Genomic DNA, 15,863 nt, shown 5'->3' on the forward strand with positions numbered 1-15,863 from the left:
GAGTTTGCCGGCATACCAAATGCCATGTTAATGGAATTTCATTGTATATTAATTTTAATTTAGAAGCAGCAGCAGTGTTGTCAGCTTGAGATATTAATCCCTTGGCATAGGGCATTTTCATCTGCAAAGAAATTTTAGGGATTTTCTTAGAAAACAGCCAAAAACATAGGAATGCTTAGAATACTCATTTTTAATCTCCATAGAAGGAAATACAATTCTGAAAAACTTGATTTTGGCTAATAATGACAATATGGCATGAGTATATAACTACTCAACATTGGCTTCCAAATTTTTAATGAGAGGAATTTTTTTAAGTTTATAAACAATTTTTTTACATACATGCAGGGTCCATACAGGTAATTCCATCTTTGATTCTGACATTCCCTGACCAATTATGACATCATTCACTGACTTATTAACGTCTTTGAATTTGAATTTCCCCTTTCCATTACATAATATTCAGCCAAGCCTATATAAGCCCATTTTGTACACAATTATTTAAATTTCTTTATTAAAAACACTTTATTCACTTACAAAAAATGAAAAACTTCATGTAAAATCAATTACATAATTAGCTATGTCATTTCTACATTATATAAATAATTTCATGATTTAATTTAAATTAAATTATAAATTTTATTTAAATAAGAAAAAGATTTGTGTTGTGTTGTAAAATCAAATTTTCTTAAAGTGAGGAAAAGGTAAATTCAAAATAATTTACATAGAAGAAAATGCTTATTGAATGCTATTTTTGCTCCAGCCTGAACCCATTAAGGTCATTACATTTCNATTACATAATTAGCTATGTCATTTCTACATTATATAAATAATTTCATGATTTAATTTAAATCAAATCATAAATTTTACTTAAATAAGAAAAAGTTTTGCTCATAAAAATTGAATTTTCTTAAAGCAAGGATGCAGGAAAATCAAAATAATTTAAACAGAAGAAATCGTGCACTCTGCTAGAAGGAGAATTAACTAGAAGTGCAAGTCAAAAAAAATTGGGAAGGTTCTTTACTACCTGAGAACATCTAGAGGTAAACTTTCTTGATGGCAAAAGCGATGCTTTCCCGTGATCCGTTGACCTCTCAACCGTGCATTACCAATTTTTATATTGTAATAAACAGCCAAATGAGTCAGTCGTTACCAGCATCTCAAACATATTAGTCAGTTCAAAACCTCCTAAGTCACATTAACAGATACTTACCTATTCTCTGTATGAAGATATCACCTACTCCAGGAACAGATTCACCTATTCCACTAACGGATATTGTCAAATCTCCATCCCAAGATATCACCTATTTCCAAACAGTTCCTATCATTGAACTGTACTACCAAAGACAAACTCTCATAGTTGGAATGTTACAAGAGGACAATCCATCAGATATTTATCTCAACATGCAATCCAACATAAACTCTCTCACACAACCACCTCTGTTAGATAGGTCAGTTAATCTGATATTACAATATATGTATCCTGTATCTTTTTTTTTTCTGTGATTATTAAACATTTATTTGTTGTTACCCTAGGAGTCTGAGTGCACTACTTCTGTCGCACTGTCTCTATGCACTCCATCTGAAATCCAATCGCTTGCACATGCGGCTGTTTGCACCAGGGCCATGGAGTCAAAGTCAAGAGAAATTTCTGGCCAGAGTGAAGAGTGGGCTGCTTCTAGCATTTTTTTTTGGAAATAGGAAGCTAATGCTTCAGTTATTAAATAGTGAAATTTCTTCTCACTCATTGATATTCCTTCAGGAAGTTTAGTTTTTGGAAGCATTGCTTGTAGAGTTGGAATCATATTATTAGAAGCAGCAAATGACAAATTACTACATATTGTTTTCATGGCCCATACAAGTTCTGCATGGTATGCAGCATCTCTTGGATTATATTGATATAAACTCACAGTTGCTGATCCTTCTCTACTCCCATTATCAGTATTACTTGAAATTTCATCATATTTTGATGGGGTCGGGAAACTATCACCTGGTACAACCAATGTCAGGTATAACTGTCTTGGATCATAAGCACAGGTAAATTTTTGTCTGTGTTTGGCAGTACCTCCATGATCAAAAAGTGCTTGGAAACCTTTTTTCACTTGTATTATGCCATTATATACTTTGCAAAATACATCAGTGTCTGAATGTACAGTTGCCCATAATCTTACTGTACAATCTGCCTTGTCCTTTTGTTTCAACCAATCAGTTTGGAATTTNAATAAATATTAATGTAAGTTAAATATTAAAAATACTAACTATAAAAGTATTTGTGTAAATGCTCCAGATTCCTTTCAGAGTTCAGACTAGGGTACCCTCCTATGAGTGCCTCTGCCCCCATAAAATGACTTGGTATTTAATTTTGCTGGAGTCGGCCTGCTAAAATTATCAGGAGTCAGAGTTGAGTTTTTTTTTAACCAACTCTGCAGTCCTGGTTTGCACGATCTACTTTCAAACCCAACAAACTCACCATCACGGCTTCCATGTCGAATTAGACTGAATTCTTTGATGCCTTATCAGGACTGACTGAACTCTTTGATCAGAACTAGACTGAACTCTTTGATGCCTTATCAGGACTGACATGGTGATGTCAGTCCTGATAAGGCATCAAAGAGTTACCAACTCTCCAGTCACAAAATATTATAATTAAAATACTAAACCTATTAAACAGAATATTAAACTATTAAACATACCTGACTGAACAAATCATAGTATGTTGAAATGTCAAGCAAAAAACAGGCAAGAGACGTTTTAAATAAAGTGGTGCCATTTCTGGATCTCCTTTGGGTTCTGCATCTTCTTCTATTTCTGGAGCTTTTTTCTCTCCAGCACGTGAACTTTCTCCAACTGGACACATCCATTCTCCTATATTTAATAATTTTCAAAATATAAGTAATATACAATTTAAAATTCATTTATTTTGAAAATATAACATTTTAAAAAGATTTTCAAAAGCATTCTAACAAATTTTTAAAAATTTTATTGGAAAGAAACTTTTTAGATATAAATATTTTTCCTATCAAAAACTAAAGAAACTTTGCAATAAAATGTAAAATGCACCATAAAATTATTTCAATAATGGCAATTAAGTATTTATTTAAAATATTTATGAAAAAATGTAAACAATGGAATCAGCGAATTGTATAAGTTAAAAGATTATATCTTAAAAAAAGGAAAAGTTAAAAAACTTCTCAAAAAAGCAACCACGAGAAAATATCCTTCTCAGTCTTTACCAATTTTTGAGAAGACTTAATTTGCCCTGTTATAGCCAGGGAAAAATCCATTTGGAGGTAATATTAAATAAAGCTTGTTCCTTGTTAGAAGAAAGTTTTAGTTTATGGTTTTTAATTAAGTTTCTTTGAAAACTAGTAAAGACTGAGAAGAATATTTTCTAGTGGTTGCTTTTTTGAGAAGTTTTTCAAGTGTTTTAACTTTTATCTTTTTTAAAATATAACCTCTTAACTTATAAGTATTTATTATTTCATTTAGTTTGAAATAATTTTTAATTAGGTCAAAATAACTTAAGTATAATAATTATTAAACTATTATGATGAAATATGTGAAAGAACATATAGGTTTGTGAAATTTGTGAAAGAAACCTATTAACAGAAATGTAATTGAGATTAAACATCTCATTAAAAATCATCATCACTTTTTGCACTTCTTCCGTGGTATTATTTCTATTTAAGGACATGGTTGTAGAATATGTCTGATCATGTAAATGAGTTTTGGAGAAAATTAAAGTAGTCCCAGGAAAATTTGCAATAAAAAACAATATCTGTTAGTACTGCAATAACCACAAAAACATTACAATAAAACAGAGTAACATTTAAACATTAATTGGAAAAATTTCCAAAACACAGAGAAACAATATGTTTTAAAAGTGAACTTGAAATGCTGTTTACTTTGTTCCTGATCAGTTCAGTCACTCGTTACATCACTGCCAACTTACATAGTTATGAGCTTGAATTAAGAGCAAGCCAGTCTTGCTTATCTAACCACAGTTTCAATTTTTATGAAAACTAAGACAAAACTTTAAAAAAAAATTGAAATTTCTTTTTCAATTCTTTTTAAAGTTTTGTCTTAGTTCATTTGTTGAAATGTTATTTTTATTTCAAAACTCTTCAGTGTTATTTAATAGATAAAATTTCACATCAGCATAAAATTAAAACAAAATATTTGATTGTTTCCATGAAAAAATTGCAAATAATATACTGTTTAAAATCTTCCTGAATTATCTTGAATAAATAGATGTTTATAAAATGATAAAATTTTTATCTATCATTTTCCTTCATTTTTCATTTTTTTCTACATATATTTCAATATTAATATTTTTTATTTTATAATAAATTTTAAAACCTCATAAAAATATAATTGTATTTTCAAAAAAAATAAAATAATAATGAAAAAGTCAGTCAAAAACTTTAAAAAAGTTCATCTTTTGCAAAAAAAATTGGTGCATTTCTTAAATTGATTGGTGCACGATCATCATTGTTGTAAAAAAATTTTACATTTCTTGGATGTCAAGAAGTTTGTTGATTAGTGCTCCATACTAAAAATAATTCATTCATGGTATCCACACAAATACTTCAATTTTATTTTTATTAATCAACATCTTACATCAGATTTATGACATATGTGGTATCCTATGACAACAACATATGCCTAAATTAAAGCTTTTTTTGTTTTAACTAAAAAATTTTTACATTAATTTTAGGGTTTCTCAAATGCGATTCCTGGATCCCGGTTGTTTTTTTAACCCAGGAAATCCCGCAAATTTCTTAAAAATTCACTTTTTTTCTTATTTTGTGTTAAGGTTGAGGAATTTTGCAAATAGAAAGCATAATTAACTCATTCACTGTCAGAATATATTTGTATTTATTAATTTTAAACCTACCTATTAGTTTTTTTTAAATTTTTGCTCGTTATAGCATGTCACAAATGGTCAATAATCAATATATAGCTTATTTGTGGCAGGACTATAAAAATTCTTTACTTGTCGGAACCTGTAATATCTGGAATAATTGTGCTTACGCTGTCTTGAGTTTTAACCATGCCCAGTAGCTTCAATAAATGCCTGACGCCAGATTGTGCAAATTGGGCAAGGATACAAACGAGTACAAAGTCTGCAAGTATGAAGTTTTTCTTCATAAACCTGATTATTAAAGCCAAATGAATTGCCGAATTATCGAGCTCTAAGCTTGATGCCGCTATTAAAGCAGCCAAGGTAGACAAATCAAGAATACTAGAGAGCGAAAGAAGTACTACAATCTCGAAAACGAACTCGAAATCTTCCAGGCTACAGGTGAAAAAACACATAATATCTGTCTTCTCTTAAATGCATTAAACACTATTCCAATCACATCAATTGAATCGGAAAGGGCATTCTCGGTGGCAAGACTTTTCATTACTAAAATAAGAATTAGAGTGAGTTATCGGAGTATTGACCATCTTTGCTTTTTAAAATCTTATAAAAGTTTGCAATATTTTGTATTATATTTTATTTAAAAAACGAAAATTACCTTCTAAATTAGAAGTTCATTTTTTTAATTTTTAACTCAATTCAAAACATTTTTTTTGTTGTTGTTGTATGCAGTTTCCAGCAAACTTTAATTAATTTTTTTCTATTTGTGAAAATTTCTACGTTATTTAAAGGTAATTTTTATTATAGGCCTATAGACCTTACACAGCATTATTAATATGATTTTGGATGTTACAGAACTTTAAAATTACTTTAAAAAATGAAAAATAATTATATCATTTGATTTCAAGATATTTTGTATACCTTAAAAATAATTAATTCTATTCCGGGATTCAGTTCAGTTTTATCCTGGAATCCCGGGACAAGCAAAAGACCAGGAAATAAGAAACCTTAGTTAATTTATTGGATTAGTTTTGTGCAGCAAATTATACAATAGGCCTATTTAATTATTTGTATAATTTAATTTGAATTTTCCAAACTATGTAGTAATAATTATTAATTTGTTCATAATTGCTTTATTTTGTGTGCTAGAATGCAATAATTTTAGGAAGAATTTTGAGCCTTGAACCTTAAAGAGTAAATCCTTTAATTCAAAGAATATTCTTGGTAAAAAATATATTTTCTATATAAATATTCTTCGTAGTTTATGCTGCTAAATTTTATGGCAACAGAATGTGATATCTGCTTTTCTTTGCATTTCAATACAACATCTGTCTATTATGAAGTTGTGCTTATAATGGTTTCTTATTATAAAATTTATAACAAGACAATTTTTAATTAAACATCATTACTTTTTCTGAATTATTATTAAATATGATGCATTAACAACACATTCAAATTAAAATTCATAACAAAACAGACTTCTTGAAACTAACAGCACAATATTAACAAAAATCATATCTTTAACCATATAAAATATCAAGTTGTGCACTGATTATTTACTAGTAGGTAGAACTGATTATAACTAATTGATGTATTAGTAAAATGAAAATGGTACATCTTTATTTAATTGATTTATAGCAGTATCATTTTATTTATATTACAAATTACAAGAGACCATCAATATTTAATAAAAAAATTACACTATTCCAAGTAATCATAATAATAATTAAATCCTTGAGAATAATGTAATAATTCAGTTGGCAATATGAATAATGTTGAATTCATATTATCAACAAAATTTTTTTTGTTGATAATATGAATGCAACATTATTCATATTGCCAACTGAATTATTACATTATTCTCAAGGATTTAATTAATTATATATATCAAAAAAAGGAATTAATAAATTTACATAACTCATATTTGCCTGTTTTTTAGTTATTAATCTCAAATAAAATGCTATTTCATAATAAAAAGATTTATCTCAAAATATACCTGGTGATTGTAAAATAGCTGCTACTTCTCTGTGGCCTTCATCATTTCTTTCTCTAGCTTTATCCAAAGGTGTTTTTCCATCTTCATCTCTTAAATCAGGATTGGCTCCATGCCTTAATAATACCTACATTTTAATTATAAGATATTTATCATCATGTGAAAACAAAATGAATTCTGTCAAGAGTATTATAATATAATTATTTCTGAAATATACAACTGATAATAACTAATTGATTGAAATGTTATCACAACTNAAAAAAATTGGTGCATTTCTTAAATTGATTGGTGCACGATCATCATTGTTGTAAAAAAATTTTACATTTCTTGGATGTCAAGAAGTTTGTTGATTAGTGCTCCATACTAAAAATAATTCATTCATGGTATCCACACAAATACTTCAATTTTATTTTTATTAATCAACATCTTACATCAGATTTATGACATATGTGGTATCCTATGACAACAACATATGCCTAAATTAAAGCTTTTTTTGTTTTAACTAAAAAATTTTTACATTAATTTTAGGGTTTCTCAAATGCGATTCCTGGATCCCGGTTGTTTTTTTAACCCAGGAAATCCCGCAAATTTCTTAAAAATTCACTTTTTTTCTTATTTTGTGTTAAGGTTGAGGAATTTTGCAAATAGAAAGCATAATTAACTCATTCACTGTCAGAATATATTTGTATTTATTAATTTTAAACCTACCTACTAGATTTTTTAAATTTTTGCTCGTTATGGCATGTCACAAATGGTCAATAACCAATACAAATCTTATTTGTGGCAGAACTCCGAAAATTCTTTACTTGTCGGAACCTGTAATATCTGGAATAATTGTGCTTACGCTGTCTTGAGTTTTAACCATGCCCAGTAGCTTCAATAAATGCCTGACACCAGATTGTGCAAATTGGGCAAGGATACAAACGAGTACAAAGTCTGCAAGTATGAAGTTTTTCTTCATAAACCTGATTATTAAAGCCAAACGAATTGCCAAATTATCAAGCTATAAGCTTGATGTTTCTATTAAAGCAGCCGAGGTAGACAAATCAAGAATACTAGAGAGCAAAAGAAGTACTACTACAATCTCGAAAACGAACTCAAATCTTAAAGGCTACACGTGAAAAAACACATAATATCTGTCTTCTCTTAAATGCATTAAACACTATTNTTCTTTCAATTTCTCCTAAACTAGGCTGTACCAATGAGTGAGGCCCTTTTAACTCTTTTGTAGTAGTAGTAGTAGTAGTAGTAGTAGTAGTAGTAGTAGTAGTAGTAGTATGCAGTTTCCAGCAAACTTTAATAAATTTTTTTCTATTTGTGAAAATTTCTACATAATTCAAAGGAAATTTTTATTATATATCTTACACAGCATTATTAATATGATTTTGGATGTTACAGAACTTTAAAATTACTTTAAAAAATGAAAAATAATTATATCATTTGATTTCAAGATATTTTGTATACCTTAAAAATAATTAATTCTATTCCGGGATTCAGTTCAGTTTTATCCTGGAATCCCGGGACAAGCAAAAGACCAGGAAATAAGAAACCTTAGTTAATTTATTGGATTAGTTTTGTGCAGCAAATTATACAATAGGCCTATTTAATTATTTGTATAATTTAATTTGAATTTTCCAAACTATGTAGTAATAATTATTAATTTGTTCATAATTGCTTTATTTTGTGTGCTAGAATGCAATAATTTTAGGAAGAATTTTGAGCCTTGAACCTTAAAGAGTAAATCCTTTAATTCAAAGAATATTCTTGGTAAAAAATATATTTTCTATATAAATATTCTTCGTAGTTTATGCTGCTAAATTTTATGGCAACAGAATGTGATATCTGCTTTTCTTTGCATTTCAATACAACATCTGTCTATTATGAAGTTGTGCTTATAATGGTTTCTTATTATAAAATTTATAACAAGACAATTTTTAATTAAACATCATTACTTTTTCTGAATTATTATTAAATATGATGCATTAACAACACATTCAAATTAAAATTCATAACAAAACAGACTTCTTGAAACTAACAGCACAATATTAACAAAAATCATATCTTTAACCATATAAAATATCAAGTTGTGCACTGATTATTTACTAGTAGGTAGAACTGATTATAACTAATTGATGTATTAGTAAAATGAAAATGGTACATCTTTATTTAATTGATTTATAGCAGTATCATTTTATTTATATTACAAATTACAAGAGACCATCAATATTTAATAAAAAAATTACACTATTCCAAGTAATCATAATAATAATTAAATCCTTGAGAATAATGTAATAATTCAGTTGGCAATATGAATAATGTTGAATTCATATTATCAACAAAATTTTTTTTGTTGATAATATGAATGCAACATTATTCATATTGCCAACTGAATTATTACATTATTCTCAAGGATTTAATTAATTATATATATCAAAAAAAGGAATTAATAAATTTACATAACTCATATTTGCCTGTTTTTTAGTTATTAATCTCAAATAAAATGCTATTTCATAATAAAAAGATTTATCTCAAAATATACCTGGTGATTGTAAAATAGCTGCTACTTCTCTGTGGCCTTCATCATTTCTTTCTCTAGCTTTATCCAAAGGTGTTTTTCCATCTTCATCTCTTAAATCAGGATTGGCTCCATGCCTTAATAATACCTACATTTTAATTATAAGATATTTATCATCATGTGAAAACAAAATGAATTCTGTCAAGAGTATTATAATATAATTATTTCTGAAATATACAACTGATAATAACTAATTGATTGAAATGTTATCACAACTTGTTAACATTTATAATATACTTAATAGTTAAATATATTAAATTATTTAATACCAGAAAAAAACTAATGCCATATATGCTTCAACAAAATTTAAATGAACCAATATCTGGCTACCTGGTAACTAGTTTAATTTTGTCTACTATCTATACATACTACATTTTAATTCAATTCAAGACATTTTTCTTGTAAATTATTTTCGCAATTATTTCTGATTTATTTCATTATTAGCTGATGTATCCAGTAATGTTTGCTTTATCTTAAGTAAGAAAACATCAAACAGATTTGCCTCTGTTAGTTGCCTCTGTTAGTTGGTGACTATATATTAATACATTGAATACATGATTTTGTGTCAGTGTCAACATCTTTTTTTGATCCTCTCTTAATAAAATCCAATTTTTTTTAATTTATGTATTTCTGTATAGACTTGTTCCATTATATTTTACAAAAATATTTATAAAGGTTGAAAAATGTTTCTCAAATGACAAAGAAAGTAATTCTAGTAGAGTAATCTGCAACAAAAGAATCTAACATGATATATTTCAAAGATGGGAAATACAGAGTGTCTGAAAAAAAAGGACTGATTATAAAAAGTATTATGTATTTAAGAAAAACAGATCAACACAGTTTCCATTAATCATTAGCAAAACTTTTCTGCATTACTAAAAGAATTTAATGTTAAATGTAATAAAAGTTAAATGGAGGATTTTGGAAGGAAGTTGGACTTGGAAAGAGTTATTAATAAATATAAAATCAATAAGAGGTGATATAAGAAAAGTTCAAGTTTTACGAGTTAATTATGAAATTACAAGAAAAGAATTATAAGATGAAATGTCAGAATATGGTAAAGTAATTTGAAATGAATGAACTTATTATTTTCCAAATAGTAAGATATTGACAGGAAAGAAGATTGTGACGATACAGATGCTAAAAGAAAGGACACTACTGTTGCTATAGTAGAACATCTGAATGAAATTTTTTCTAACCAAATGGATGGGGAGAGATTGACCAATTTGGTTTCCATCCACTCCAGATATAACCCCCTTTAGACTTTTTATTGTGAAAATATGTGAAGAAATTGATATCAAACACCTTAACAGATATTGAAACATTAATAGGTTAAAGAATAAAGTCAGAACTGTTGCGCAAGAAGTCTTGCATTCAACACTGAGTTAACTTTAGAATTATTTAATGATGCAAAATTAAAACTACTGTCAAAACTAATTCTAAACATAATATATTATCCATCTTATTTTTTGCAGTTGTATAATAATAATTATTAATTTACACAATCAAATTATTATTAAATAATTTGAGTGAGTTACCTTGGCAACTCCAGGTCGACCAAAGCAAGCAGCATAATGAAGTGAAGATGATCGTTGTCCTTTATTTACATCAGCACCTCTATCACATAGAAATTCAACCATCTCTTGTGTCCCAAATGCAGATGCCCAATTAAGTAGAGTCTGTCCAACATCATCCATAAAATTAACTTCTATACCTGGAAAAATAACAAGATCTACAAAGTGATCTATAAATAAGCACTTTTCAAAAATATATATATGTATATATATAAATATTTATATATATAGATTTGACAATGCGGATTATTTACGGTAAATAATCCGCATTGGTTCCGCTAGGGGGTAATAAAGGTGGGGAAATTCGTTGGTAGAACGAGAACGGCCAACAAATTAATTTTCTTGCCGTTTGAAAGCGCGTAAATGGCGCCGGGTTAAAATTTCGTTAGGCGAATAAACTTAACGGAACGACGGACACGCGTTTTATAACGGAAGAAACCGCGTAACAATAGAGCCATTAACTATAAGACGTAGGCGACTTTCGAAACGGCGTCGTTCGTCCGTCGCCTACGAAAATAAATTCGTTATCGGTTATTAGCCAGACATTTATGCTAAGACGCGGTTTCTTCTCCGGGAAACCCGCCGCCGTTTGGACGTTAGACCGGAGAAGAAAACCCGAAAAACCCCACTCGGCTGCCAACCCGCATCTACGGCACTTGGTTTTATGGGTGGCGCGTAAGGATCGATTCTTACCCTCCGAAATATAAAAACGTTTTATATTGTCGCGCAATAAATTTCCAACTATAAGTACAGACGAGCGAATATCGCTATTTAACTGGTTTTATTTACTTCTCTATACCGATCTCGTAATATAATCCGGAGGGGTGGATAACGATAATAATAATAAGCGCGGAGTCGAAAATTGAAATTTAGTAGGGGGTTAGGGCCAGGGCCGACAACGGACTTTCCGAAATTGGCATTTTTCTTACTATTTTAAATGCGGTTTTCTAATTACTTTGAGTCTAATTCTCGCACCCGGTAAAAACGGGTAAGATGGGCTATAATGTAATAATCGTAATTTTCGCCCTGGTTACTTTTTTGTCGGGCCGATCCGCTAGTATATTAACGAGAAAGAAAAAGAATTTTCCAGCCAACCGGGCGAGAAGGGGGCAATTTTGTTTTTATATTAGCCATTATCGCCAGTTTTTAAAATTAAGGACTAATTTATAAATAATAGCGCTTACGTAACGCCAATACGCGAAACGACGTACGAAAGTTAAGNGCTTTTCAGTGTATTCAGTTGTCTCTGTTCCATTGTAACACAAGAGTGAACTGTGGTAGTACACCATTATTGGTTTTGCAAATTTGTATATATCTTTATTTTATATTTTTTTTGGGGGTCGCGAAAAATATCACAATCATAAATGGGGTCGTGAATAAAAAAAGTTTAAGAAGCCCTGATCTATATAATAACATAAAGTGCAAATGTTTGTTTATTTGTTGGAGGTAATCTCAAAATCTACTAAACTGATTTTTAAAATTCTTTTGCTAATGGAAAGCCTATTCTTCCAGATAAACATGGACTATATACTATTTTTAAATTAAAAAAAAAGGAAAATGCACAAGAAAAATGTTTTTACCATGGCATTTATCTAGCATCATCACTTGTCTGCTACATTCAAGGTCAATCCCCTTCATCATCTGGTGGAGCTTTTTAAACTTATTTTCTTATCTATTCAGTTTTGAGTAGTTTGGGTAGTTGTGTATATGCTTTGTTTTATATTAGTATATTTATATTGGGTGTTTTATATTATTATATTTATATTGGGTAATTGTTTTATATTCTATTGAGTATCTGATAACAACTGTATCTTATGTTATCAGATAACATAATTGTATCTTATGTTATCAGATAACATAATTGTATCTTATGTTATCAGATACAATTATAAAGAGCAAATTTACTTCCCTTAGATAAAACTAAGCTTTTGTACATAGGCTATAGTATTTTTTGTGTGTTCATTGTTTTAGTATTAATCCTAAAATACCATTATTTAAAAATAAGAATTAGTCTTATATTATGCAATATCTACCTACATAAATTGAGTTATTTTGGTTACTTTTCAGGTATACACTTGTGCAAATGAGCCTTATCAATGATAAAATGTCTAAAAGAAAGTCACAATTGTCACAAAATACATCCATGTCATAAATGTATGTATGTAATGAGAGAATGTTAATTTCTCTGCTTGTTTCCTCAACGTAATTTCAGAATATACTAAACTGATTTTTTTAATTCCTTCCCCATTGGAAAGCTTATTACTTTCTGATGTACATAAACTACCTTAAACTCTGACCCCTCACTCATTCCCGATGAATTTATCTCCTCTACAAACTCCCAAATCCTTTCACCAATCTGAACTAAATTTCACATAGTTACTCTCTGGTACCCTACTGGAAACATGGGCTGTCAAGAAACTCAGACCCTTGCCTCATCTCCAATTTCATCCCTCTACCTTGAAACTCCCAAACCTTTTGAGCAATCTGAACAAATTTTGCATAGTTACTCTCTACAATCAACTGCCAAAACTTGAAATAACCAAAACAAAATTGAAAATAACATAACTATAAATAAAAATCTCTCTTGCTACATCACACACTGGTGTTTAAACTTATTATTCAGCTAGAAGATTGGTTACAACAATTTCAGTCAGTTATGAAGTATGTTCTTCAATAACTATTCATGCTTCCTAATCAGACAGGCTGATGATATTCCTGACCTTTTCACTGTTTTTAATAAAACTAAGGTATGCAAGATGGTTTAGGATTATTAAAATACAAATCACTCAATCTCCCTTCAAAACACCTTTCTTTAAAAATTTTATTTCATAATTTTGATCTAATCTTTTCAAAATTAATAATTTTAACTGTCATTTAGAAGTTCATTGGCTTAAAAAAATAAGACAAATTTAATTATAAATATTTACTAATAACTTTTAGATAAATTTTACTCGATTACAATTTTTTGCACACTATACAACTAATTCTTTAAGTGGAATGAACAGGTAGGTAACCTGGAAAATAGCTTTGGACCAGCACCCATAGTCCATTGATTACAACTTGTAAATCTTTGATAGCCAATTAAAATTTTCTGATCACCAAACTATCAAATTTTTCAATCCCTGTATAAATACTAAAAACACTTTGCATTCTTGTTAATTCATATTATAAACTAACATCATTACATCAGTTATAAATAAATATCAAATCCTTAATTATATAAAAAATAATTTTTGTAAAAAATATTAGGAAAATGAATTTTAAAAAATACATTATTAAAATATTTACTATTAACAAGCAACATTTGTTATACCTCAATATTTTTGACAATACAGTAAGTTATTGGTTAACAAACAGTTCAGATAGTGAACAAATCGGATAATGAACATTTTCGCAAAAGATTTTTATCATCAGACAACGAATACTTTCCAGAACAAACATAAAAAGAAGCGATGGAAAGTAACAAATACCAATTGATTTTCCCTTGTCTTCAGGTAACAATTCAAAACCTTTCGGAGCATGAGAGACATCAACATCAACTCTCAATCCGATACCAATCAGATAGTATTCCTTGAAATTTTGAAACTATTCCTTGTAATTCCAGCTTTTTGTTTACCTTTCCGTCAAATAATTTTTTATAGTCTTTGCAAGAGTGTCAGACAGGTACTTTTTAAGTTTTGCGTCTGGGTTTACTTACGAAAGATGAAAGTTTAACTGTCCCATCAGATATTCGTTAACGTTTTAATACCAAATTTCATCCAGGTCTTGCATTTAAATAATTTTTTGTGGGTTAGTTCATTTCTGTTCTCTGAATTTTTGTAAGTGCTTTTCTGAACTTTTTATTTAAGAAAGAAACTAATAATATTATGGAGCCTAAAAAAGAGGGGTGTCAAGAACTATGCTCACCATAGAAGCCAAGTAAGAGATAATAGCCAAGGTATAAAGTGGGCACAAGATGTCTGATGTTGCTAGGTAGTATAACTTGAACAGGTCTACAGTAGGCACAATCTTAGCCATGAAAGATATATTAAGAAGTCTTAAGCAACTAATGGAGTAATGAAAATCACACCTGAGAAATAAACAGTATTTTAGAGCTCACAATGAAACCTGAAACAGATCTGATGACAGAAGAACTCAAGAACTCTCAAATGAATAATACCAAGAAACTCAGTGAGATGTGTTTTCTTTTGAAAAAGAGGAAGATGAGAGAGGACCAATTTCGACATCTGCTACTAAAGATCTTTTAAAGAAGTGGGAGAATGTCAGAACAACTATCATCCAAGTGGTATCTATACCAGAATAAAGGTTAATGGGGTAAGGTATCTCTACAATTACAATACTATTACAGTGGTGCCTTGTATAATGTACTTAATCCATTCCAGGTGCACGTCCGTTAAGTGAAAAGTCCATTATATGAAACACATTTTCCCATAGAAATACATGTTAAAACATATAATTTGTTCCGCTGCATAAAATAACTGTACTGTACCATAAAAAAATGAAAATGGAGCAGTCACCAATTATGCCAGGTAGTCAGATGTTGTGAGAAGGAGGAGATGGAGGAACACTTTCTTTATACATTCATACAGATACAGACTTTGTACACATTTCAGCAGGTCTCTTTTTATTGTTTTTTAATCGGAGTCAGATTCAGGAGAGGCTATCGGAGCTTGCAGGGTCATCTCCTCTTGTTCCATGCTTTGTTTTTTGGCAGCTTGCTTCTTGAAAAACATGTCCAAGGTGGTCTGTTTCTCTCTCTTCTTCAACACCTGTCGGAAATCAAGGGTGTCATTGTAGAGATCATTGATCCTGTTGGCCTCAGCTCTATTTGGATAATGAGTGTTGGTAAACTCCTTAACC

At 29.4% G+C, this 15,863-nt stretch overlaps 1 protein-coding gene across 1 annotated transcript in view; it reads right to left on the reverse strand.

The window, feature by feature from the left end:
- LOC111619223 (E3 ubiquitin-protein ligase HECTD1-like) overlaps positions 1-15,863 on the reverse strand; it is a 202,998-nt gene that overhangs the window by 149,883 nt on the left and 37,252 nt on the right. The window contains exons 7-9 of the mRNA XM_023360909.1: positions 10,968-11,143; positions 9,394-9,517; positions 2,691-2,862 (exon numbers count right to left, since the gene is read on the reverse strand). Coding sequence (XP_023216677.1) covers positions 2,691-2,862; positions 9,394-9,517; positions 10,968-11,143 — 472 coding nt within the window. The remainder of the gene's footprint in view (positions 1-2,690; positions 2,863-9,393; positions 9,518-10,967; positions 11,144-15,863) is intronic.

Source organism: Centruroides sculpturatus, unplaced genomic scaffold, assembly GCF_000671375.1.
Source record: "Centruroides sculpturatus isolate CEXI.00-Female unplaced genomic scaffold, Cexi_2.0 scaffold114, whole genome shotgun sequence".
Lineage (NCBI taxonomy): Eukaryota > Metazoa > Arthropoda > Arachnida > Scorpiones > Buthidae > Centruroides > Centruroides sculpturatus.